Here is a 25,450-nt window from a genome sequence, read left to right on the forward strand (position 1 = left end):
TCAGAATAAGAGGGGGCAGCATTGGGAGCTCATTGTGAAGAAGGGGCAGCATGTGTGGGATCAGTATGGAGTGGAGCAATGTAGGGGAGTCAATATCAAGAGTGGGGTAGTGTGTGGGGGGGGGGGTCTCAGCATAAGCGTTAGTGTGGTGGTCTTAGCATGAGTGGGGCAACATGAAGGTCTCATTATGGAAAAGAGGAAGGCAGCATTAGGAGCTCATGAAGAGGGACAGCATGCATGGGACATTGTGAGAAGGGGGCAGCATGCATGGGACACTGAGGAGGGGGCAGCATGCATGGGACATTGTGAGGAGGGGGAAGCATGCATGAGACATTGTGAGGAGGGAGCAGCATGCATGGGACATTGTGAGGAAGGAGCAGCATGCATGGGACATTGTGAGGAGGGAGCATCAAGCATGAGACATTGTGCGGAGGGAGCAGCATGCATGGGACATTGTGAGGAGGGAGCAGCATGCATGGGACATTGTGAGGCGGGAGCAGCATACATGAGACATTGTGAGGAGGGGGCAGCATGCATGAGACATTGTGAGGAGGGAGCAGCATTCATGGGACATTGTGAGGAGGGAGCAGCATGCATGGGACATTGTGAGGAGGGGCAGCATGCATGGGACATTGTGAGGAGGGAGCAGCATGCATGGGACATTGTGAAGAGGGGGCAGCATGCATGGGACATTGTGAGGAGAGAGCAGCATGCAAGGGACATTGTGAGGAGGGGGAAGCATGCATGGGACATTGTGAGGAGGGGGCAGCATGCATGGGACATTGTGAGGAGGGGGCAGCATGCATGGGATATTGTGAGGAGGGGGCAGCATGCAAGGGACATTGTGAGGAGGGGGCAGCATGCAAGGGACATTGTGATGAGGGAGCAGCATGCATGGGACATTGTGAGGAGGGGGCAGCATGCATGGGACATTGTGAGGAGGGGGCAGCATGCATGGGACACTGTGAGGAGGGGGCAGCAAGCATGGGACATTGTGAGAAGGGGGCAGCATGCAAGGGACATTGTGAGGAGGGGGCAGCATGCATGGGACATTGTGAGGAGGGGGCAGCATGCAAGGGACATTGTGAGGAGGGGGCAGCATTCATGGGACATTGTGAGAAGGGGGCAGCATGCATGGGACATTGTGAGGAGGGGGCAGCAAGCATGGGACATTGTGAGGAGGGAGCAGCATGCATGGGACATTGTGACGAGGGGGCAGCATGCATGGGACATTGTGAGGAGGGGGCAGCATGCATGGGACATTGTGAGGAGGAGGCAGCATGCATGGGACATTGTGAGGAGGGGGCAGCATGCATGGGACATTGTGAGGAGGGGGCAGCATGCATGGGACATTGTGAGGAGGGGGCAGCATGCATGGGACATTGTGAGGAGGGGGCAGCATGCATGGGACATTGTGAGGACGGGGCAGCATGCATGGCACATTGTCCTCACATCATGCTGCTCCCTCCTCACAATGTACAGATCATATTTCATAATCGAGGAAGGTGTGGTGCATATACAGTAGTTTATAAGGGAGGGCAGTGTGTTGTTTATTAGGGGCAGTGTCACAGTCACAGTATATAAGTGGGGACGATGTGGTGGGAATATTTTATACTCATGCTATGTTTTGATGTGCCTGTGGTGATCCCCATTGGGGGGGGGGGTTCGTTTCTTATTGATACTTTTTAAAGTGTGCTACAGAGTAGATCTGCCTTAAACAGATGTCGTGTGCGAAAACTCAGTTTTACGTTGTCACTAAGGGGCGCGACCACTTAAAGTGCCTAGGGCAGCATGAAGGCAAAATACAGCCCTGGGTATAATGCAGCCAGACCCCCATATATAATACAGGCAGCACCGCCATGCTCCAGGTATAATGCAGCCAGCCCCCCATGTATAATAAAGGCAGCACCACCATGCTCCAGGTATAATGCAGCCAGACCCCCATACTCCAGGTATAATGCAGCAAGCCCCCCATGCTCCATGTATAATGCAGCCAGGCCCCCATGCTCCATGTATAATGCAGCCCCCCACGCTCCATTGTATAATGCAAGCCCTCCCCACGCTCCATCTATAATGCAAGGCTCCCCTCATGCTCCATGTATAATGCAAGCCCCCCCCCATGCTCCATGTATAATGCAAGCCCCCCCATGCTCCATGTATAATTCTGGCAGCCCCCCATGCTCCATGTATAATGCTGTCAGTCCACCCCCATGCTCCATATATAATGCAAGCCCACCCCCATTCTCCATGTATAATATACATCCACTCGCCTGCACCCCGCTGATGAACCATTTGCGACACGCGCGACTGGGATAAAGGTCACTCACTTCCCCACCTCTGAACTACCATTCGTAGGCCCTCCATTTATACACTATGGGTAAGTTTGGAATGCTTTTCATTATATAGTGATCAATTGATCCTGTAGTGTATCTCCATTTATACATAGTTTATTTATTTATTATGCTACCTAGCTATATGGAGTAGTGATGGGTTAAACCTGGTTAGTTCCCTGGTGGGTGGGTGTGATTGAATCCACCTGTTACCTCATGTATTTACTATATGGAAAATGAATTTTAAATATTGTATGTTTGTTCAAAAATAAAATTTGTTTTTTATACTTTAATAAGTCTCATATACGTGTTTTTAGCACAAAGTATTTAGTTCACTTCTGGGAGTATATTCCACAATATTATACATACGGGGATTTTGATAGAATTCATTATGATGAAATTGAAATACAGTATTTTCCCCTTTTTGTCTATGACCTATTTGATAGTGTTTATTTCGGTGTTTTTCACAGCTTGTGGTGGTAAAAACATGGATTATAAAGCCCGAGATAGTTTGTGGCTTAATTTAATTAATGAGGTTTTCAAGGAGGATTCCCTGGGGAGTGGTGCTGAGAGTCACAAAGACCTTAAGGTACCTTCACACATAACGACTTACCTGCGATCCCAAAAACGATGCGACCTGATAGGGATCGCAAGTAAGTCGCTGGGAGGTCGCAGATGAGATGTCACACAGTCAGATCTTACCAGCGATGCAGAACAATACAGATCGCAGTAGCGACCTGTATAACGATCTCAGCAGTCACTGTGACCCTGTCATACACTGTCAAACACAGCGATGTGTCCTGCCCAGCAGGACATCGCCTTTGAAGAAAATGACCTGGACCATTCTGCAACGACTAGAGATCTCACAGCAGGGGCCTGATCGCTGGTAAGTGTCACACATAACGAGATCGCTAACGGGATCGCAACTGCGTCACCAAAACGGTGACTCAGCTGCGATCTCGCTAGCGATCTCGTTATGTGTGACAGTACCTTAACATTGCATATCTGTAACCTGAAACAACTACTTCACCGCAGAATGAGGATTTGGTGGAATAAAGGGTTTTTAGAGGAATACGGTATATCGCCAAGGGGTTAATCCCACGTGGCCTGCGCATTCATGTCTTCCCATCATTTTTGATTGATAAAGATTGGTTTAAAGATAGATGGGAGGAATGTGCCAATCAATGCTTTGTGAAATTCATGGAGTTGTTAATTAAATTGAGTGGTGAAACCTTAAAAGAAATTGAGAAGGAGATTGAATCCCTACAAGAACTTGTGAGAAAAGAACTCCCAGCCAATGAGCTACAAAAGCTCAGAACTGGAGGCAGACTTCGTTAAATGGGAGAATGAACTTAAAACCACCAAAAGTAAGACATTTCAGAGGGATCTTACTGATCTCCAATTAAATCAAGTATATAGGTGGAATAAAAAGAAATTACCACAGTGGGGCTTAAATAGAACAAGGTCCTTCTCTATTTCTTACGTTACGTCCGGTGAGGAGTCTGAAATTGATGGCGCTAAGGGCGGGCCTAGAATGTCATATCGCCAGAAATGGGACAAACAAGGAATACCTAGAAATTATAAGGGAAAAACTGCTACTAAAAGGAAGGAAATTTCCCCAAATGGCAGCCAGGACAACAAAAGGAAACAGAATAATTTGTAGGTAATTAACTTATCCCCCCCTACTCTCTCTGATACACAGTGTCAGGTGCTGAAATTGGGCCTGACCTTTATCCCTAACAATAAGTTTGATTATTTTACATCAGTTAAGGATTTATATTTGTTTTCACGGAAACTAGTTCTGAGGAGACTGCACCAAATACGAGACACCCAGGATATGTCATTGTCTATTACTGAACAAGAGGCATTAAGAGACTTGGAGGATTTGCTCAGGGAACAGGAAACTGGTTCCCTGAGTAGATTCCCCGAAAGGCTGCTTCCAAGATCGACCCCATTCCCTCCTTTATCCATATGTCCTCAGGTAGCGATCTTTACCAAGTTGGTACTTGAGGATTTTAAGGCGATTCAAAAATTCTCAAAACATGGTAATTTATCTAGAGCTCAGAGGATGGCAATAAAAGAAAGAACTGAAAGAGATGAAGGACATTGTGATTAAGAGCGCTGATAAAGGCGGGAATGTGGTGGTCTGGCCTACTATTAAATATGAACGTGTGGCCTTCCGTCAGTTGAACGATAAAAATACGTATCTAAGACTGGACAATAACCCGATATATGCCTTTAATAGTGAACTGCAGGAGATACTAGACCGAGCATGCCGCGACTGAGTTATTCCTAAAAAGGTCATGGATGGCCTAATTGTTAAATACCCCAAAACCCCAACGTTCTATCTACTACCTAAGGTCCATAAGGATGCCACCAATCCCCCAGGACGTCCTATCGTCTCAGGGATTGGTGGCATCTGCGATCCCATCTGCAAGTTTGTGGACCATTATTTGAAGCCTCTAGTTCATGATTTACCATCTTACGTCAGAGATACTGACGTACTAACCAAAATGGAGGGGCTCCACATCGACCACGATATGTGGATTGTAACGGCTGATGTGGAATCCCTCTATACGTGCATTTCGCACAATGATGGAATGGAGGCTGCTCGACTGTTCCTTGAGGGTAGTGGGTGGGACGGCGCTGTTCGTGGACTGATTGTTGAACTCCTGGAATTCGCCCTGACGCACAAGGTGTTTGTCTTTAAAGATAGATTCTATTTGCAAAGACGTGGCACCGCCATGGGGGCAGCATGCGCACCATCTTATGCCAATCTATTCTTAGGCATGTGGGAACGGAGACTACTCCATGAGAACAACTTATTCTTCAACCACGTTGTTCTATGGCTAAGATATATCGATGACTTGCTGTTCCTGTGGCAAGGTGCCAGGTCTGAGCTGGATGCGTTTATGAGAGTTATAAATAAGAACAATCTGAATATTAGGCTGACACATTGTGCGCATCAGAGGCAGATGATATTCCTGGAAATACTATTTGAAGTGGGCGACGATGCTGTGTTACAGACATATTCACAAAAAGGATACTTCTGTGAATTCTCTCTTGCACGCATCGTCGGCCCACACCCGATCCACGATCAGAGCGGTCTCCACGGGACAATTCATGAGGGTCAGGAGGGTATATTTCACGGACCAAAGATTTGAGACGCAGGCAGATGACTTGAAAGAAAGTTTCTTACAAAGGGGGTATAGTAAACGTAATATCAAAAAAGCTACCTAAGAGCCAGACATACCCGGAGGGGGCAGCTCCTCTTTAAGTCAACCCCCCAGAGAGCACCGAAAATGTGCTGAGGTTTATCTCTACATTTAATTGTAAATGGGACCAGGTGAGGGACTCCCTGTCCAGGCACTGGTCGGTTTTGCAAACGGACCCATGTCTGGCGGGGATTATCCCTAAGTCACCCCTCAGGACATCTCAAAGAGGGAGGAACCTCAAGGACATTTTGGTGGATAGCCCCTACGTGGCAAGATCAAGTAATCCATTCACTACCTCTGGGGCAATAACAGCGAGGGGTGGTTGCTTTCCCTGCGGGGAATGCTCGGCTTGCAGGGAAAGGAATATCATTAGAGATGTTGGATTTAGCGCTGTCGACGGCAAAAAAACATTTAAAATTTTGAGACGTATCTCCTGTAGCAGCACATACGTCATTTATTTGGCAACTTGTCCATGCCAAAAGATGTACGTTGTACTGACACCACGACAATTCCGGACAAGAATAAGGGGAACATGTCCGTGATATTTGTAATTCCAAACAATGCTTGGATGTGTCACTCCTCAGAACTATCCCACGACATTGCCATACCGATCATAATTGTGATCCTTCAGGACTAAAAGGTCAGGGGTATTGACATTCTACACTGTGGCATCAGGGGGGTGACTTAAAGGGAACCAAACATTAGCATTTTCCTATATAAAGGTGCAGCCAGTGCAGTACTGGCACTATCAGGCACATTGTGTACATACCATTAGTGGGCAGCTCGGGTGTTTAGGCTGTGAAATTCAACTTTATAAAGTTTGAAAATTCATGCACTTGTTGATTTACGTGTACACCTCTGCTGATAATGTCCGGACCGGTTATCCACGTGGATCCCCGCCGCCTTTTCCTCCCTCCCTCTGGCCGCATGTAAATTTCTAATCTTCAGTTACAAGGCGTCTGATTTAGCGCCTGTGCATAGCGCTCATCTCCGGCGCCGTGTTTCTGATTCTGAAGCCCAAAGTATTATCGTGCATGAGAGGGATCGCGGGAGCGCGCGCAGTCACAACAGGACTGGAGCACAGCTGATTTTACCGATTAGCTGCAGCAGACGATATCATAGCAGACAAGAAATATCAAAAAAAATGACCCGCACATCCAACAAATGTGAACAGGTGCTAACTGAAAAAACATAGTAACTATAAAGTCATAAGTTGCACTCTGAAAAAGCCAAAAATGTACAAGGGAAAATATGACACTGCATTACTGCAAAAGAGAGATATTTAGTTTATGTATTGGCCAATGCATGTAAGACCGGACACCAACAGCAAGGTATTAAGTTAGGTTCCCTGATTACAGAGATATTCCTTGCCGTTGGTTCCGGGCTTACATGCATTGGCCAATACATAAACTAAATATCTCTCTTTTGCAGTAATGCAGTGTCATATTTTCCCTTGTACATTTTTGGCTTTTTCAGAGTGCAACTGTATGTATTTATAGTTACTATGTTTTTTCAGTTAGCACCTGTTCACATTTGTTGGATGTGCGGGTCAGTTTTTTGATATTTCTAGTGAGTCTTTTTCTGACTGAGCACTCCGCCTTAGGACCTGGCTGTGTTCATAACCATTATAGCAGGAGCCTAGCTGCCCATACATGGAGGTCTGTAGTCCAAATAGTGGCATTTTGCCCAGATACGGATGTTTTTAACCTAGATAGTGGCATTTAAGTTAGGTTCCCGGATTACAGAGATATACCTTGCCGTTGGTTTCAGGGCTTACATGCATTAGCTAATACATAAACTGAATATCTCTCTTTTGCAGTAATGCAGTGTCATATTTTCCCTTGTACATTTTTGGCTTTTTCAGAGTGCAACTGTATGCATTTATAGATATCATAGCAGACGTCTGCTGCAGCTAATCAGGGTAAGATCAGCTGTGCTCCAGTCCTGTTGTGACCGCGCGCGCTCCCGCGATCACAACAGATCTGAGGAAGCGAGGGCGCATGCGCCGCCCTCTCATGCACTGCCCTCTAATGCACCATAATACTGTGGATTTAAGAAACATGGCACCGGAGATGAGCGCTATGCGCAGGCGCTAACTCCGACGCCGTGTAACTGAAGATTAGAAATTTACATATGGCCAGAAGGAGGGAGGAACAGGCGGCGGGGGGCGGGGATACACATGACGCACAACCCGCCCGGACATTAGCAGCAAAGGTGCACACATCAATCAAAAGTGCATTAATTTTCAAACTTTATAAAGTTGAATTTCACAGTCTAAACACCCAAGCTGCCCCCTAATGGTATGTACACAATGTGTCAGATAGTGCCAGTACTGCACTGGCTGCACCTGATATAGGAAAATGCTGATGTTTGCTTTCCTTTAAAAAGGCAGCTGGCCCAACTGGAGTGCCGATGGATAGTTACTCTGGGAACTATGGCCCCCATGGGGCTAAATGAAAAACTCAGTTTTCCTTCCTTCTTCTGAGCCCTCAACTGTGAGGTGCCTCTTTGGGTATTTAGCCCGTATGGTAAACTGTTATGAGCTTAGTTCAAAATGAACGGGAATCATAACTATGGGGGTGTTTTAAAGATGAGAATTTCGGGGATGTGCTTGTTGGGACAAATAATAATTCATGATCGAATATGGCTGTGGTCCAATTGGGATATAGAGATGTCTTATGCAATGTGGTCTTATGACTTTTTTAATTGTGCCTGTTTTATGGTTATTGTTTTAATAGTAATTTCCATATACATTCTCCTCATCTACACCAGGAACATGCTGGTGACGAAATAAAGTGGTGATCAATGCATAAGATGATGCAAATTTTCTTGCTATCCAAAATTATTGGTTAAACCACTATTCATCATATTTGGAGCTGTGATAAATATGGATGGAGGAACAGATGAAATACAAATTTTCGACTTAATGATACTACAGAAATGTTATGATGTTTTATTGTGTTAATATGTCCTCTTTCTATATGTCTGAATTTGTATATGAATATAGTGATTAGTAAGCCAAAATGTTGGTATGTTGATATGGGAGTGGTGATTCATTTACATTGGAGGGTTGATAAGTGTATATTACGATATTATGGCCAACCTTAGATTGCTTTGATATTTATTTCCATAAGTTCATTATATGCGGTGAGCATATGAGTGGTTTGTTTTTCCCTCCATATATGTTAGAATGAATTAGACATCTCTTACCTATGTTTGTTTGTGCTGGTCTCCGTGGTAACCTTCCCGTATGTGACCGGTGTTGCTGCGCGTAGGATGTGACTTCCGGGTGTCGGCACCCGGCGGCCTTAGTAATCCCGATGCGCATGTCGAGTGACGTCACCGAGGGAATTCCCTCTGACGTGCGCCTCGGGAGTGAGGGCTGCCGTGCACTGACGCAAGTGTGGCGCCCTGGGCAAGCCAGGACGTCACAGGCACTACACCAACACACCCCACAATCCCGGGCAGGCACACCAAAGTCAGACAAAAACCCTTGTTGCCTTCCTCCAGGGACTGATGTTCACACCAGGGGGTGGGCCAGGCGGTTGGTCCCGCCCACCGAGGAGTTCACAGTCCTGGAGGCGGGAAAAGTCTAGATTAGAGTTGGAAGTGAAAGTGGAAGGAGGGAAGTGGCAGTGGAGAAGCCTGAAGTTGGTCCGGGTGTGTGGCCCGGACGGATCAGCAAGGTTGACAGACTGTGGTGACCGTCTGCAGGAGTGGCCTATTGGAGCTAGCCGTAAGGACCGTGGACGGGCGGTGGCCCGGTGGTACCGGACCGGTACGCAAAGAGAAGCCAGCACCATCCGGCAGGGGCTTACGGACCCCGACAAGGCTAGGAGTCGCCGTGAATTTGTCAAATCCGTTAGCGAAGGGAACCTCCTGGGTTTCCCAGCAGCCAAGTCCTGATAGAAGGCAACAGTCCAACCGAGAGAGGGAAACACAGTCACTGCCAAGTCTAAAGTTCCCAGGGCCAGAGTCTGCGGGCAAAAGGGGCTCCTTCGGCACATATCCAAGCTGAGGAGCGGGTTACCGGTGGGAACCCATTGGAACCGTACACACTACACAGGTGCAGGGAAAGGCAGTCACCATCAACCTGCCGGGAGGAGAAACACCGCAGCCGTCTGTGGGACCCGTCCATCCAGCCGTTTGTTTTACCGGAGACTTTGTGTACATCATTGGCTGAGTGAGTACCACCGTGCCGTACGGCACAGCGCTGCCCCTGCGACCCTGCACCTCACCAGGCCCCGTAACCCGCCTGCAATCCATCCCTACCCCCTCACCGGGCCCCGGGACAACCAACCCCCCTACCCACGGAGGGGAGAACTAACATCCAAGCTGCTCCCTGTCATCGCTCCCGGGATCCCCATCCAGAGCAGCGGTGGTGTCACCAATCTCACCACAACCGTGGGTGGCGTCACGGACAATATCAAATCCCCACAATCAAATTCCCCCCTTTTCACTCACGGGCGAGGAACGCCACTCGAGTCCCCGGGATCCGGCCCACCGCTCGAGCCACCACCGAGCAGCAGCCGCAGCAGCCGCACCCGAGCAGTGGGAGAGCGCAGCGTCCCCTCCTCCGCCCGCGACACAAGCTCCGGGTCTCCCGTCATGCGCGCATGCGCTGCTATAGCAACGATGCAACACTGGAAACACGTCACCGATACATGTGGATATAAAATGGGGAGCGTGATGAGTGGCACATCCACTCGCCTGCACCCCGCTGCTGAAGCATATGCGACACGCACGTCCGGGATAAAGGTCAGTCACTCCTCCACCTCTGAACTACCATTCGTAGGCCCTCCATTTATACACTATGGGTAAGTTTGGAATGCTTTTCATTATATAGTGATCAATTGATCCTGTAGTGTATCTCCATTTATACATAGTTTATTTATTTATTATGCTACCTAGCTATATGGAGTAGTGATGGGTTAAACCTGGTTCCCTGGTGGGTGGGTGTGATTGAATCCACCTGTTACCTCATGTATTAACTACACGGAAAATGAATTTCAACCATGTATAATGCAGCTGGCCCCCCATGCTCCATGTATAATGCAGCCGGCCCCCCATGCTCCATGTATATTGCAGCCGGCCCCCCCCCATGCTACATGTATAATGCAGTTGGCCCCCCATGCTCCATGTATAATGCTGGCATCCCCCCCCATGCTCCATGTATAATGCTGGAAGCCCCCCATGCTCCACGTATAATGCAGCAGGCCCCCCATGCTCCATGTATAATGCAGCCGGCCCCCCATGCTCCATGTATATTGCAGCCGGCCCCCCCCCCATGCTCCATGTATAATGCAGTTGGCCCCCCATGCTCCATGTAAAATGCTGGCAGCCCCCCATGCTCCATGTATAATGCTGGAAGCCCCCCATCCTCCACGTATAATGCAGCAGGCCCCCCATGCTCTATGTATAATGCAGCCAGCCCCCCATGCTCCATGTATAATGCAAGCCCCCCCCATGCTCCATGTATAATGCTGGCAGCCCCTCATGCTCCATGTATAATGCAGCCGGCCCCCCATGCTCCACGTATAATGCAGCCGGCCCCCCATGCTCCATGTATAATGCAGCCGGCCCCCCATGCTCCATGTATATTGCAGCCGCCCCCCCCCCCCCATGCTTCATGTATAATGCTGGCAGCCCCCCATGCTTCATGTATAATGCTGGCAGCTCCCCATGCTCCATGTCTAATGCTGGCAGCCCCCCCATGCTCCATGTATAATGCAGCCGGCCCCCCATGCTCCATGTATAAATGCAGGCAGCCCCCCCATGATCCATGTAGAATGCTGGCAGCCCCCATGCTCCATGTATAATGATGGCATCCCCCATGCTCCATGTAGAATGCTGGCAGCCCCCCCATGCTCCATGTATAATGATGGCAGCCCCCCATGCTCCATGTATAATGATGGCAGCCCCCCATGCTCCTTGTATAATGCTGGCAGCCCCCCATGCTTCTTGTATAATGCAGCTGGCCCCCCCATGCTCCATGTATAATGCAGCCGGCCCCCCATGCTCCATGTATAATGCAGGCAGCCTCCCCATGCTATATGTATAAGGCTGGCAGCCCCCCCATGCTCCATGTATAATGCAGCTGCCCCCCCCATGCCCCATGTATAATGCAGAGACCCCCATGCTCCATGTATAATGATGGCAGCCCCCCATTCTCCTTGTATAATGCTGGCAGCCCCCCATGCTTCTTGTATAATGCAGCTGGCCCCCCCATGCTCCATGTATAATGCAGCCGGCCCCCCATGCTCCATGTATAATGCAGGCAGCCTCCCCATGCTCCATGTATAAGGCTGGCAGCCCCCCCCATGCTCCATGTATAATGCAGCTGGCCCCCCCATGCCCCATGTATAATGCAGAGACCCCCATGCTCCATGTATAATGCTGGCAGCCCCCCCCATGCTTCATGTATAATGCTGGCAGCTCCCCATGCTCCATGTATAATGCAGGTAGCCCCCCATGCTCAATGGATAATGCAGCCGGCCCCCCATGCTCCACGTATAATGCAGCCGGCCCCCCATGCTCCACGTATAAGCCGGCCCCCCATGCTCCATGTATAATGCAGTTGGCCCCCCATGCTCCATGTATAATTCTGGCATCCCCCCCTATGCTTCATGTATAATGCTGGCAGCTCTCCATGCTCCATGTATAATGCAGCCGGCCCCCCATGCTCCAAGCCGGCGGCCGGCTTTTGAGAGCGATCAGCTAAAAAGCCGGCCGCTGGGCGATCAGCCGATCGCTCTGAAAAGCCGGCCGCCGGGGATCAGCTGATTGCTGTGAAAAGCCACCGGGTGATCAGTTGATCGCTCTGAAAAGCCGGCCGCCAGGCGATCAGCTGATCGCTCTGAAAAGCCGACTTTTCAGAGCGATCAGCTGATCTCCTGGCGGCTGGCTTTTCAGAGCGATCAGCTAATTGTTCTCTCTATCAGCTGATCGCTCTGAAAAGCCGGCCACCGAGCGATCAGCTGATCGCTCTCAAAAGCTGGCCACCGGCTTACGAGAGCGATCAGCTGATAGAGAGAACGATCAGCTGATCACTCTGAAAAGCCGGCTTTTGAGAGCGATCATCTGATCTCCCAGCGGGCGACTTTTCAGAGCGATCAGCTGATCGCTCCGAAAAGCCAGCCGCCGGGCCAGCTTTTCATACTGAGATACAGCATGCACGGGTGAGGGGGAGGAGGGGGAGGAGGGGGGAGTCCGTTCCATACTGAGGAGACAGCACACACGGGGGAGACCGCTCCATACTTATGAGATACAGCGCGCACGGGGGAGGGGGAGACAGTTCCCACGCTGCACAGAGAAGAGCGCACGGGGAGTGGGGAGACAATTCCAAGGGCGTCGGGCACTGAACATGATAAAGCGCGCTGGGGACACAGTGCTGACAGTGTCCCTGAAAGCAAGTGTGCAACTTTCTTGTTCCTTGCCTTATTGAACTGGACACACTGTGAATCGGCTGGATTATCAGGTGACACGTAGCTGGGCACAGGAGGCAGGGGAGGAAGACTATGGAGTGTGTGGGAGGGGGCGGGAGAAGTGGGGGGCAGGTATTCATTGCACTATACCTGCCCACTAAGCAGCAGGGCAGCAACATGCTGTTCACTGATTTGCATGTCAACATGGTCCTGCCCCTGTTGACATGAAATGACCGGAAGCAGCAAAATCGCGGCAGGAGCGGTCACATGACCACTCTGAGCTGGGAAAGAGGGGCTGACAGCAAGGCAGGTAAGTAGTCACTATCTACTTACCTGCCCCAATGTAGCCCAATAGGGAAATAATAAAAAAAATAAGCAAAATAAGCTGAATAACCCCTTTAAGCTTAAAAGGCTTTGACTGGCACTGTTCATATCCACCTTGGGTGACAAGTAGCATCTACACATACCAGTGTACAATCAGCAGGTATGTGGAAATGAGACGACATTGGCGCCACTCATCTCTAAAACTTTTCTCCAAGATCCTATCCCATTATGTAGTAGAATAATAATAATATAAGAAGATACCTTCAATTAGAAATGTAGGATAGCTTTCTTAACATAGTGATGTCTCTTACCTCATGTGCTGGGCATTGTATACATGGTTACCTATATACATGGTTACAACCGCTCATATAGTGACAGTTAGTTGCTTGTAGTTGTAACCATGAATACCTAAGCTGCAATGCCCTGCACATTAGGTAAGAGACATAGTTAATAAAGAGAACTATACATTTCTAATTGAAGCAAATACAAAAAATTTTTCAGCTCACCCAGTCGTTGGTTCGTCTGGATCCTTATTCAGAGACAGTGCAAGGAGGTGGGCTCCATGTTTATGGAGACAGGTAGAAGAGCAGTTTCAGATTGAATTATTTTCCAGCAACATGTCCAAGTGAAAATGAGTTTAAAATGTCATTTTATTTCAGATGAAGTAAAACTAACACTCGATTAGGTGGACATCCAGATTAAAAAACGTCTTATGCGTTTCGAGCCTGAAGTGAATCTTATTTGAGCATTATATGTCTAGGATTAACACACAATAAATAGAAATACACGTGATCACTCCCCCAGCAGGGTGGAAACAACACATCCAGTTAAACCAACCCACAGGTTTATTTAATTGCATTATGGTGAAGCAAAACAATGGCAGCTAAAAAGAAAAAAATTGCAATGCACCATACAAATCACTAAAGTTCATTTAACCCTCAGTAGACCGCAATCAATACACGGTAATAATAAATAAATTAAATATCGGAATGATGGTATGAAGATATAAAATTCAAGCACTGTGTGTGCCATAGGAAAAAATAAATGTGACCTGCAGCACTGTGTGCACGGTGCACAACATTTGGAAAATAATCTCATGCTGTTTGCGGTATTCTACATACTGATCAATTATCCGCAATATAAAACTAGAATACTATATTAAACAGTCAATATAACCCATTGATGTTTCTTCGCAGCTATATGAAGGGGGGAAAAAAAACAAAACAAAACGCGCATGCCATGGCATGATGTAAATTATTATTTATTATTATAGCGCCATTTATTCCATGGCGCTTTACAAGTATGTACAAGTAAGTAAGTATTTACAAGTAAATATGACCTGCAGCAGAATACACACGATGCACGGCAATTGTAAATAATCCTATGTTATTCTCAGCACTCGCCACATTGCAACCTAAAGCAGGAATGTTATGTTAGATGGTTGATGCCAACCATTGCTAACGATACAGATTAACATGCAACTAAATAGAGGATTTTAACTTATTACCTGCCATATATGATGTGATCCATAGGATCAAAAATTAAATGGGAGTCTGGCATAATGACATGTAGGTATAATCGCAAACACCGCGCATGCCGCAGTACAATATAACGCTACCTGTAGCACAATGTGAACGGTAATAGGCAAGTATCTCTCGCCGTTCATAGCACTCTACCTTTTATAGGAAAATCCTGATGTTTGGTTCCCTTTAAATGTGTAAAGCCAGGGCAGTACTGGCACTATCAGGCACAGGCTGTACATACCATTAGTGGGCAGCTCGGATGTTTAGGCTGTGAAATCCATGTTTATAAAGTTTGAAAATTCATCATGTTTTTGATTGACGTGTGCACATCTGCTGATAATGTCCAGGCGGGTTTTATGCATATGATCCCCCCCCCCGCCGCCTGTTCCTCCCTCTCTCTGGCTGTATGTAAATTTCTCTATTCAGAAACACGGCGTCGGAGTTAGTGCCTGCGCATAGCGCTTATCTCCAGCGCCATGTTTCTGAAGCCCGCAGTACCTAGTATTGTGCATGAGAGGGTGGCGCATGCGCCCTCGCTTCTTCAGATCGCATTGTGACCACGGGAGCGAGCGCGGTCACAACAGAACTGGAGAACAGCTAATCTTACCACGATTAGCTGCAGCAGACATCTACTACGATATCGTCTGCTGCAGCTAATCGGTAAAATCAGCTGTTCTCCAGTCCTGTTGTGACCGCGCGCGCTCCCGCATCATATGCATAACCCGCCCAGACATTATCAGCAGAGGTGCACACGTCAATCAAAAACATGATGAATTTTCAAACTTTATAAACATGGATTTCACAGCTTAAACATCCGAGCTGCCCACTAATGGTATTTACAGCCTGTGCCTGATAGTGCCAGTACTGTACTGGCTTTACCTTATATAGGAAAATCCTGATGTTTGGTTCCCTTTAAACTTATTTTCACTTGGACGTGTTGCTGGAAAATAATTCAATCTGAAATTTCTAATTGGAGGTATTTGCTAATATTATCACACCTACTACATATTGGGATTGGATCTTGGAGATGAGAATACCCCTATAAATTATAGGCTACACCTTTGAGGCACAGCTACTTTGGAACTTAAAAGGGTTTTTCCAGGTTTACATATGGTTTGTTTTTTTTAATTTTCTATCTACAACTAGCAAATTGAGCCTAAAGCCCACTTTACACGTTGCAATTAGTTGTACAATCGCATTTGCGATGTGACACGCCCAGGTTGCATACGGGATCTATGAGATTTCACGTTGGTCGTTCATTTGCTGTCACACGAGCGTTAGTAGTCTATGTTAAATTGGTCAATTTTGTGTGCGATCCTTTAGATCATGTGTTCTGTGACGTATGCATTGAGCACCTTTTTTTTTTTTTATTTATTGACTTGCCAAGCGTGTGTAATGTGGGATGCGTTTTTACTATGTCATCTGCCATTCAGCTCTGCTACATGGCCGCTAACAGCAGACACAGACAGCCATGTAGCAGAGCTGAATGGCAGATGACAGCAGACACAGACAGAGCCGCACTGTCAGAATGAACTCGGGTGAACTTCACCCGACTTCATTGTCATGCTGCGGCTGTGTCTGTGTCGCGTCCTGATTAGCGGTCACCAGTGAAGACTCACCGGTGACCGCTAATCTCCTGAGTAACTGAAGTTAGCAGCTCTCTCTCATACTCACCAATCCCCGATCCCCGGCGCTGCACGGCATTCACACTGCTCCGGCGGCTTTTACTGTTTTGAAAAAGCCGGCCGCCCATTAAACAATTTCGTATTCCCTGCTTTCCCCGCCCACCAGCGCCTATGATTGGTTACAGTGAGACACGCCCCCACTCTGAGTGACAGGTGTCACACTGCACCCAATCACAGCAGCCGGTGGGCGTGTCTATACTGTGTAGTGAAATAAATAATTAAATAATTAAAAAAAACGGCGTGCGGTTCCCCCCATTTTTAAAACCAGCCAGATAAAGCCATACGGCTGAAGGCTGGTATTCTCAGGATGGGGAGCTCCACGTTATGGGGAGCCCCCCACCCTAACAATATCAGCCAACAGCCGCCCAGAATTGCCGCATACATTAGATGCGACAGTTCTGGGACTGTACCCGGCTCTTCCCAATTTACCCTGGTGCGTTGGCAAATCGGGGTAATAAGGAGTTATTGGCAGCCCATAGCTGCCAATAAGTCCTAGATTAATCATGTCAGGCGTCTATGAGACACCCTCCATGATTAATCTGTAAGTTACAGTAAATAAACACACACCAGAAAAAAATCCTTTATTAGAAATAAAAACACACACATATACCCTGGTTCACCACTTTAATCAGCCCCAAAAAGCCCTCCTTGTCCGGCGTAATCCAGGATGATCCAGCGTCGCATCCAGCGCTGCTGCATGGAGGTGACCGGAGCTGCAGCACACACAGCCGCTCCGGTCACCTCCACACAGCAAATGAACACAGCCGCGCGATCAGCTGCTGTCACTGAGGTTACCCGCGGCCACCGGTGGATGCAGCGGTGGATGCAGCGGTGGCCGCGGGTAACCTCAGTGACAGCAGCTTATCGCACGGCTGTCTTCATTTGCTGCATGGAGGTGACCGGAGCGGCTGTGTCTGCTGCGGCTCCGGTCACCTCCATGCAGCTGCGGTGGAAGCGACGCTGGATCATCCTGGATTACGCCGGACAAGGAGGGCTTTTTGGGGCTGATTAAAGTGGTGAACCAGGGAATGTGTGTGTGTTTTTATTTCTAATAAAGGATTTTTCGGGTGTGTGTGTTTATTTACTGTAACTTACAGATTAATCATGGAGGGTGTCTCATAGACGCCTGACATGATTAATCTAGGACTTATTGGCAGCTATGGGCTGCCAATAACTCCTTATTACCCCGATTTGCCAACGCACCAGGGTAAATTGGGAAGAGCCGGGTACAGTCCCAGAACTGTCGCATCTAATGTATGCGGCAATTCTGGGCGGCTGTTGGCTGATATTGTTAGGGTGGGGGGCTCCCCATAACGTGGAGCTCCCCATCCTGAGAATACCAGCCTTCAGCCGTATGGCTTTATCTGGCTGGTTTTAAAAATGGGGGGAACCGCACGCCGTTTTTTTTAATTATTTAATTATTTATTTCACTACACAGTATAGACACGCCCACCGGCTGCTGTGATTGGGTGCAGTGTGACACCTGTCACTCAGAGTGGGGGCGTGTCTCACTGTAACCAATCATAGGCGCTGGTGGGCGGGGAAAGCAGGGAATACGAAATTGTTTAATGGGCGGCCGGCTTTTTCAAAACAGTAAAAGCCGCCGGAGCAGTGTGAACGCCGTGCAGCGCCAGGGATCGGGGATCGGTGAGTATATGAGAGAGGGGGATAGACTGACATGGACAGAGAGTGAGGGACAGAGATAGTGACGGACTGACAGAGATTAGTGCATGACAGACATTGTGAGGCGCTTCAGAACGCAGCTTTTCAGCTGCGCTCTGAAGCAGACCTTTTTTAAGCTGCGGTGCAGAGCGCACACCTGCGCACATAGCATCAGACAACAAAATCGTATGAGGGATGTCACACGTTACAATTCACTAGGTTCGTGCAACAAAACGCTCAATTCTAGAGAATGATACGATGTGTTTGCGATCAACGGTTTTGCGTTCAATCCTGATCGCATGTAGCTGTCACACGCAGATACCTCACAAACGATGCCGGATGTGCGTCACTTACAACTTGACCCCAACGACGGATTGTGAGATATATTGAAGCGTGTGTAGCGGGCTTTAGGCTACTTTCACACATCCGGTTTGAGCACTGCGGCTCAATCCGGCTGTGAAACCTATGCAACGGATGCGGTGAAAACACCGCATCCTTTGCATAAGTTTTTACATGCGGCCGGTCCGGTTTTTTCCGGTTGCGGCACGCTACAGAGCATGCGCAGTGGAAAAAAACGCATGCAGCGGCCGGATGCGATTTTCTTCCGCATCGCGCCGCATCCGGCAACCATAGGCATGTATTGAAAATGCGCCGCAGCGGCCGGATGCGGCGCGATGCGGTTTTTTTTTGTCGGAGCAAAAAACGTTGCAGGGAACGTTCGATCCGGCTGCGGCATCGGCTAAATCTGCCGCATGCGGCAAAAACCGGACCGAACGCAAGCCCATGCGGCACAATACGGCACTAATGTAAGTCTATGCAAAAAAACCCGCAGCCGGCGGCAAAAAAAACGGTTGCGGTTTTTCTGCAGAGTGCCGTATTGTGCCGCATTGCAGAGACCGGAGGTGTGAAAGTAGCCTTACTTACTCCTGATGCTCCAGGGATGTCTCTGACAGCATGAGTTTATCAGCAATGTCATGACCAAAGCACATGATCGCTTCAGCCAGTGACTGGGTTCAGTGTTCCTGGTTATGAAGACAGAACAATACCACTGAGCCAGGTCATTGATTGCAGGGGTCACAACTTTAGAAGTGTCATCACCAGAGAATTGTGCATTTGAAAAGCTTTAAAGCACCTTTCCAACAGTTTTTCTACTTTACCGCTGTGGTGGGGATTTAAAAATCCACATCCCCCTGTTCCTGGTATTAAACTCACCCGCCGGTGTCTTCAACTGTTATCACTAATGCTCTTGTTGACCTCCAGCAGTTTGTGAAATACTGTCAGCTCCAGTGTTTGCTGTAGCGCCAGAGGTCACAACTCAATACAAGTCTATGAAAGACTTGTTCTGGCTCTCAGAGATGCATTGAGACACTGTGTGATGTAAATTCTGACTTCTAGCCAGTCAGAAGTTGTGCTAATAAGATGGCGCCATGGGATCATTTTCTTCATTGTGGCAGGTTATTAAATTTCTTGAGTTATTTTTGTCTTTCCTTAAAAGATATATGTTGTAGGATAACATATGTATACAAAATGGTATATATCAGACTGCACTGAAACAGTTACCTTTAGAAAACTGTAATGCTTTTCTAAGTCTTCATCTGTAAAGCCAGTTCCAATCTGAACAAGAAAAAAGTATTTAAAAAAGTTAATTAAAAAGTAGCTAAATAATACATACAAATGTATTTTTGCAATCTGTTCTTTCCATACCAAGCAGAGACTGGATGGGGTGAAGACCCAGGCTGTTGCCAAGCTAATCAGTAAGAACATATACAAAAGAATATCATAGCTAAAAGAAAACAAAAGGCTCCACAGAGTGCCAAAGTGTAGTTACAGATGAAACAGTCATTTGGTTTTCTTCTATAGATTCTACCTACATAGTTACATACCGTGTTTGTCCAAAAATAAGCCTTCTCCCAAAAATAAGCCCTAGCAGGGATCTTCAGCATTTTCGGAGTAAGCCCTCCCCGAAAATAAGCCCTAGTCGCGGATCAATAATGAAGTGTCCGTGCAGCTAAAAAGGTTACAGATACTGCAGGACACTTCATTATACACCACGGGCACCCCGCAATCACACTCACCGGACGCTGAGCGGCAGGACCTGCAGTGATCGCACACCCACACACATCAGATATCTCACACATACACATCCGATCTCACACATAATCAGATCGCACACATAATCAGATCACAAACATTGGATCACACACACATCGGATTGCACACACATCGGATCGCATATACACTCACCACATCCAACGACACCGATCTCTTCTCCCAGTCAGAATCCTGAGAGGCTGTGAGGTGAAGCGCAAGGACCTGCAGAACAGGACCTGCGGCCAGACACGTGACTTGCTCTCATCATTCCCTGCGTCCGGAAGCGCTGGATGTGATGTGTGCGCGATTGGCTGTGTGTGTGTGTGTGCCAGTGTGTCAGCCAGCAGCAGGGGAGAACGTCGTGCAGCAACCACCGGAGATCACAGGAGGACCTGGGAGCTGCGCAGACGTCCGGGTCTGGTGAATATGAGTCTCCTGGAAAGTGAAGGTGGGGTCCTGCTTTTTTAGGGGTAAACTTACCCCCCAACCGTGTTTCTACAAGAATAAGACCTCCTCCAAAAATAAGCCCTAGTGCTTTTTTGGGAGGCAAAAAAAATAAAAGACAGTGTCATATTTTTGGAAAAACACGGTAGTTACATAGATTCTAGCTATATATGAAGGCACATCATTAGTGCAGATAAGGGTGTGGAGCCTTTATTTTTCAGTTACACAACAGTATGACTACTTGTTTTCTTGCAGGGTGAATTGTAATATTGAACTACCCCCATTCACTTCACCCCATAAAGTGCTGAAAAACAGAACTAAAGTGGATTGAAATGGTAAAAAAAATCCCAGCATTGTATTTATGGGTTTTGTTTTTCTGTGGCTTAAAACACAGTAAAAATAACCTGGAGACTCAAGTCTGCAGGTCAGTAGGACTACGGCGATGCAAAACTTAGTGTTTTAGTATTTTTTGTACTGCTATTAGGATATTCAGACCTCTGTTAAAAAAAAGGGGGTTGTGTTGCCATTTTCTGAGATTCATCACTTGCATTCTTTTTAAATTCTTTTCTTAAACATCAACTACTTTTCTTTACATTTTTGTGGTCTCCAAAGGGACTTTCCATGTGCAGATTTCAGTGTATGCTAAAACGAATGATCTTAGAAATCCAGCCACAAGACTGAAGGGACCGCTTCCCCCAAAACTTTCTAGCAAAAGTCTAGTCTCTAGATTTGGGCATTCTGTGTGGAAACTCAAAACCCTTCACATAGCCACCCTCACTGTCAGAGCGTGAGATTTTGCACACTGCAGAAAGTTCCCACACTTTTAACATGACTGCCCCAGTATTTATCATGCAGTAGTAACAGCTGCAATGATGTCTGTGACACACCAGATCTCATGCTCTGACAGCATTTGCCGTCGTGGATTGTCAGCATCCCACAACCTAGAAGATCAGACCTAACCTGCTGGAAAGGTGGGTTGTTTAGGGTGGCATTAGGGTCTCTTCTAGGCATTATTTTTAATTATCAGTAATCTAATATATAAAGCTGTGTGTGTGTGTGTGTGTGTGTGTGTGTGTGTGTGTGTGTGTGTGTGTGTCCGCTAGAGGAATCCGCACTGTCGCATTTACAGTCACAAAATTTTGCAGAGACACCTCATGTGACGGGAACGTCAGACTAAAGTTTTGACAGGAAAATTTAACCCCACGCTTTACAGTTACTCTCCCAAAAATCTGCCTCCATTAAAGTCAATGGAGCTGCGAGCTATTAGGTTATGAATAGGAGCTATTGTTAGCATAAGAAGCCTATGTGTGAGGTAAAATGTTGTCGGTGGAGAGACAGACGGGGAAAGAGAGAGAGACGGGGAAAGAGAGAGAGACGGGGAAAGAGAGAGAGACGGGGAAAGAGAGAGAGACGGGGAAAGAGAGAGAGACGGGGAAAGAGAGAGAGACGGGGAAAGAGAGAGAGACGGGGAAAGAGAGAGACGGGGAAAGAGAGAGAGACGGGGAAAGAGAGAGAGACGGGGAAAGAGAGAGAAACGGGGAAAGAGAGAGAAACGGGGAAAGAGAGAGACGGGGAAAGAGAGAGAGACGGGGAAAGAGAGAGACGGGGAAAGAGAGAGACGGGGAAAGAGAGACGGGGAAAGAGAGACGGGGAAAGAGAGAGACGGGGAAAGAGAGAGACGGGGAAAGAGAGAGACGGGGAAAGAGAGAGACGGGCAAAGAGAGAGACGGGCAAAGAGAGAGACGGGGAGAGAGAGAGAGACGGGGAGAGAGAGAGACGGGGAGAGAGAGAGACGGGGAAAGAGAGAGACGGGGAAAGAGAGAGACGGGGAAAGAGAGAGACGGGGAAAGAGAGAGACGGGGAAAGAGAGAGACGGGGAAAGAGAGAGACGGGGAGTGAGAGAGATGGGGAGAGAGAGACGGGGAAAGAGAGACGGGGAAAGAGAGAGACGGGGAAAGAGAGAGACGGGGAAAGAGAGACGGGGAAAGAGAGACGGGGAGAGAGACGGGGAAAGAGAGACGGGGAAAGAGACGGGGAAAGAGACGGGGAAAGAGAGACGGGGAAAGAGAGACGGGGAAAGAGAGAGACGGGGAAAGAGAGACGGGGAAAGAGAGAGACGGGGAAAGAGAGAGACGGGGAAAGAGAGAGACGGGGAAAGAGAGAGACGGGGAAAGAGAGAGACGGGGAAAGAGAGAGACGGGGAAAGAGAGAGACGGGGAAAGAGAGAGACGGGGAAAGAGAGAGACGGGGAAAGAGAGAGACGGGGAAAGAGAGAGACGGGGAAAGAGAGAGACGGGGAAAGAGAGAGACGGGGAAAGAGAGAGACGGGGAAAGAGAGAGACGGGGAAAGAGAGAGACGGGGAAAGAGAGAGACGGGGAGAGAGAGAGACGGGGAGAGAGAGAGACGGGGAGAGAGAGACGGGGAGAGAGAGACGGGGAGAGAGAGAGACGGGGAGAGAGAGAGAAAGACGGGGAGAGAGAGAAAGACGGGGAGAGAGAGAAAGACGGGGAGAGAGAGAAAGACGGGGAGAGAGAGAAAGACGGGGAGAGAGAGAAAGACGGGGAGAGAGAGAAAGACGGGGAGAGAGAGAAAGACGGGGAGAGAGAGAGAGAGACGGGGAGAGAGAGAGACGGGGAGAGAGAGAAAGACGGGGAGAGAGAGAAAGACGGGGAGAGAGAGAGAGAGACGGGGAAAGAGAGAGACGGGGAAAGAGAGAGACGGGGAAAGAGAGAGACGGGGAAAGAGAGAGACGGGCAAAGAGAGAGACGGGCAAAGAGAGAGACGGGGAGAGAGAGAGAGACGGGGAGAGAGAGAGACGGGGAGAGAGAGAGACGGGGAAAGAGAGAGACGGGGAAAGAGAGAGACGGGGAAAGAGAGAGACGGGGAAAGAGAGAGACGGGGAAAGAGAGAGACGGGGAAAGAGAGAGACGGGGAGTGAGAGAGATGGGGAGAGAGAGACGGGGAAAGAGAGACGGGGAAAGAGAGAGACGGGGAAAGAGAGAGACGGGGAAAGAGAGACGGGGAAAGAGAGACGGGGAGAGAGACGGGGAAAGAGAGACGGGGAAAGAGACGGGGAAAGAGAGACGGGGAAAGAGAGACGGGGAAAGAGAGAGACGGGGAAAGAGAGACGGGGAAAGAGAGAGACGGGGAAAGAGAGAGACGGGGAAAGAGAGAGACGGGGAAAGAGAGAGACGGGGAAAGAGAGAGACGGGGAAAGAGAGAGACGGGGAAAGAGAGAGACGGGGAAAGAGAGAGACGGGGAAAGAGAGAGACGGGGAAAGAGAGAGACGGGGAAAGAGAGAGACGGGGAAAGAGAGAGACGGGGAAAGAGAGAGACGGGGAAAGAGAGAGACGGGGAGTGAGAGAGACGGGGAGAGAGAGAGACGGGGAGAGAGAGACGGGGAGAGAGAGACGGGGAGAGAGAGAGACGGGGAGAGAGAGAGAAAGACGGGGAGAGAGAGAAAGACGGGGAGAGAGAGAAAGACGGGGAGAGAGAGAAAGACGGGGAGAGAGAGAAAGACGGGGAGAGAGAGAAAGACGGGGAGAGAGAGAAAGACGGGGAGAGAGAGAAAGACGGGGAGAGAGAGAAAGACGGGGAGAGAGAGAGAGAGACGGGGAGAGAGAGAGACGGGGAGAGAGAGAAAGACGGGGAGAGAGAGAAAGACGGGGAGAGAGAGAGACGGGGAGAGAGAGAGACGGGGAGAGAGAGAGACGGGGAGAGAGAGAGACGGGGAGAGAGAGAGACGGGGAGAGAGAGAGACGGGGAGAGAGAGAGACGGGGAGAGAGAGAGACGGGGAGAGAGAGAGACGGGGAGAGAGAGAGACGGGGAGAGAGAGAGACGGGGAGAGAGAGAGACGGGGAGACAGAGAGACGGGGAGACAGAGAGACGGGGAGACAGAGACGGGGAGACAGAGAGACGGGGAGACAGAGAGACGGGGAGACAGAGAGACGGGGAGACAGAGAGACGGGGAAAGAGACGGGGAAAGAGAGATGGGGAAAGAGAGAGACGGGGAGAGAGAGAGACGGGGAGAGAGAGAGACGGGGAGAGAGAGAGACGGGGAGAGAGAGAAAGACGGGGAGAGAGAGAGACGGGGAGAGAGAGAGACGGGGAGAGAGAGAGACGGGGAGAGAGAGACGGGGAGAGAGAGAGAGACGGGGAGAGAGAGACGGTGAGAAAGAGAGACGGGGAGAGAGACCAAGAACGATACAGACCTGGAACGAGATTGACGGGGAAAGAGACTGACAGAGAGAGACAGACAACACAGCGATAGAGAGAGACAGACAGAAAGAGCGAGAGAGAGAGAGACCTACAGAGAGACTGATACAGAGACAGACAGATAGAGAGACTGATACAGACAAAGACAGACAGACACAGGCAGACAGACAGAGACTGGGAGAGAGACAGCGAGACAGTTACTATCCTGGGCAACGCCCGGCTACTACAGCTAGTTATTTATATTTAGGAAAATGTACTGTGTGCGGCTGCCCATGGTTTTCTAAAAAGGGGTTGTCTGGTCTAAATCCATAAGTCACCCTGAGTATTCATAGCGCATACACGCGTTTACCCAGCTCTGACACATGTAAATCTTTATAGCGCACAGGGCATGCGATGTGAGGATTTATAAGTCAGTCAGAGTGGCACATAGAGGCACATTGTTAAGTTCAACTATAAAAATAGGCAGTAAATGAAAAGGCCCATATCTCTGGAACCATATAACAGAAAATTAAAAAAAAAAACAGACACTCAGTG

General features: G+C 48.6%; 1 protein-coding gene across 3 annotated transcripts in view; it reads right to left on the bottom strand.

Moving 5' to 3' along the window:
* The window catches only part of LIG1 (DNA ligase 1), a 793,173-nt gene that overhangs the window by 200,300 nt on the left and 567,423 nt on the right, over positions 1-25,450 (bottom strand). For all 3 annotated transcript variants that reach the window (XM_075328747.1, XM_075328748.1, XM_075328746.1), the window contains exon 26: positions 19,724-19,777. In XM_075328747.1, coding sequence (XP_075184862.1) covers positions 19,724-19,777 — 54 coding nt within the window. The remainder of the gene's footprint in view (positions 1-19,723; positions 19,778-25,450) is intronic.

This window comes from Anomaloglossus baeobatrachus, chromosome 11 (assembly GCF_048569485.1).
Source record: "Anomaloglossus baeobatrachus isolate aAnoBae1 chromosome 11, aAnoBae1.hap1, whole genome shotgun sequence".
NCBI classification, from domain to species: domain Eukaryota; kingdom Metazoa; phylum Chordata; class Amphibia; order Anura; family Aromobatidae; genus Anomaloglossus; species Anomaloglossus baeobatrachus.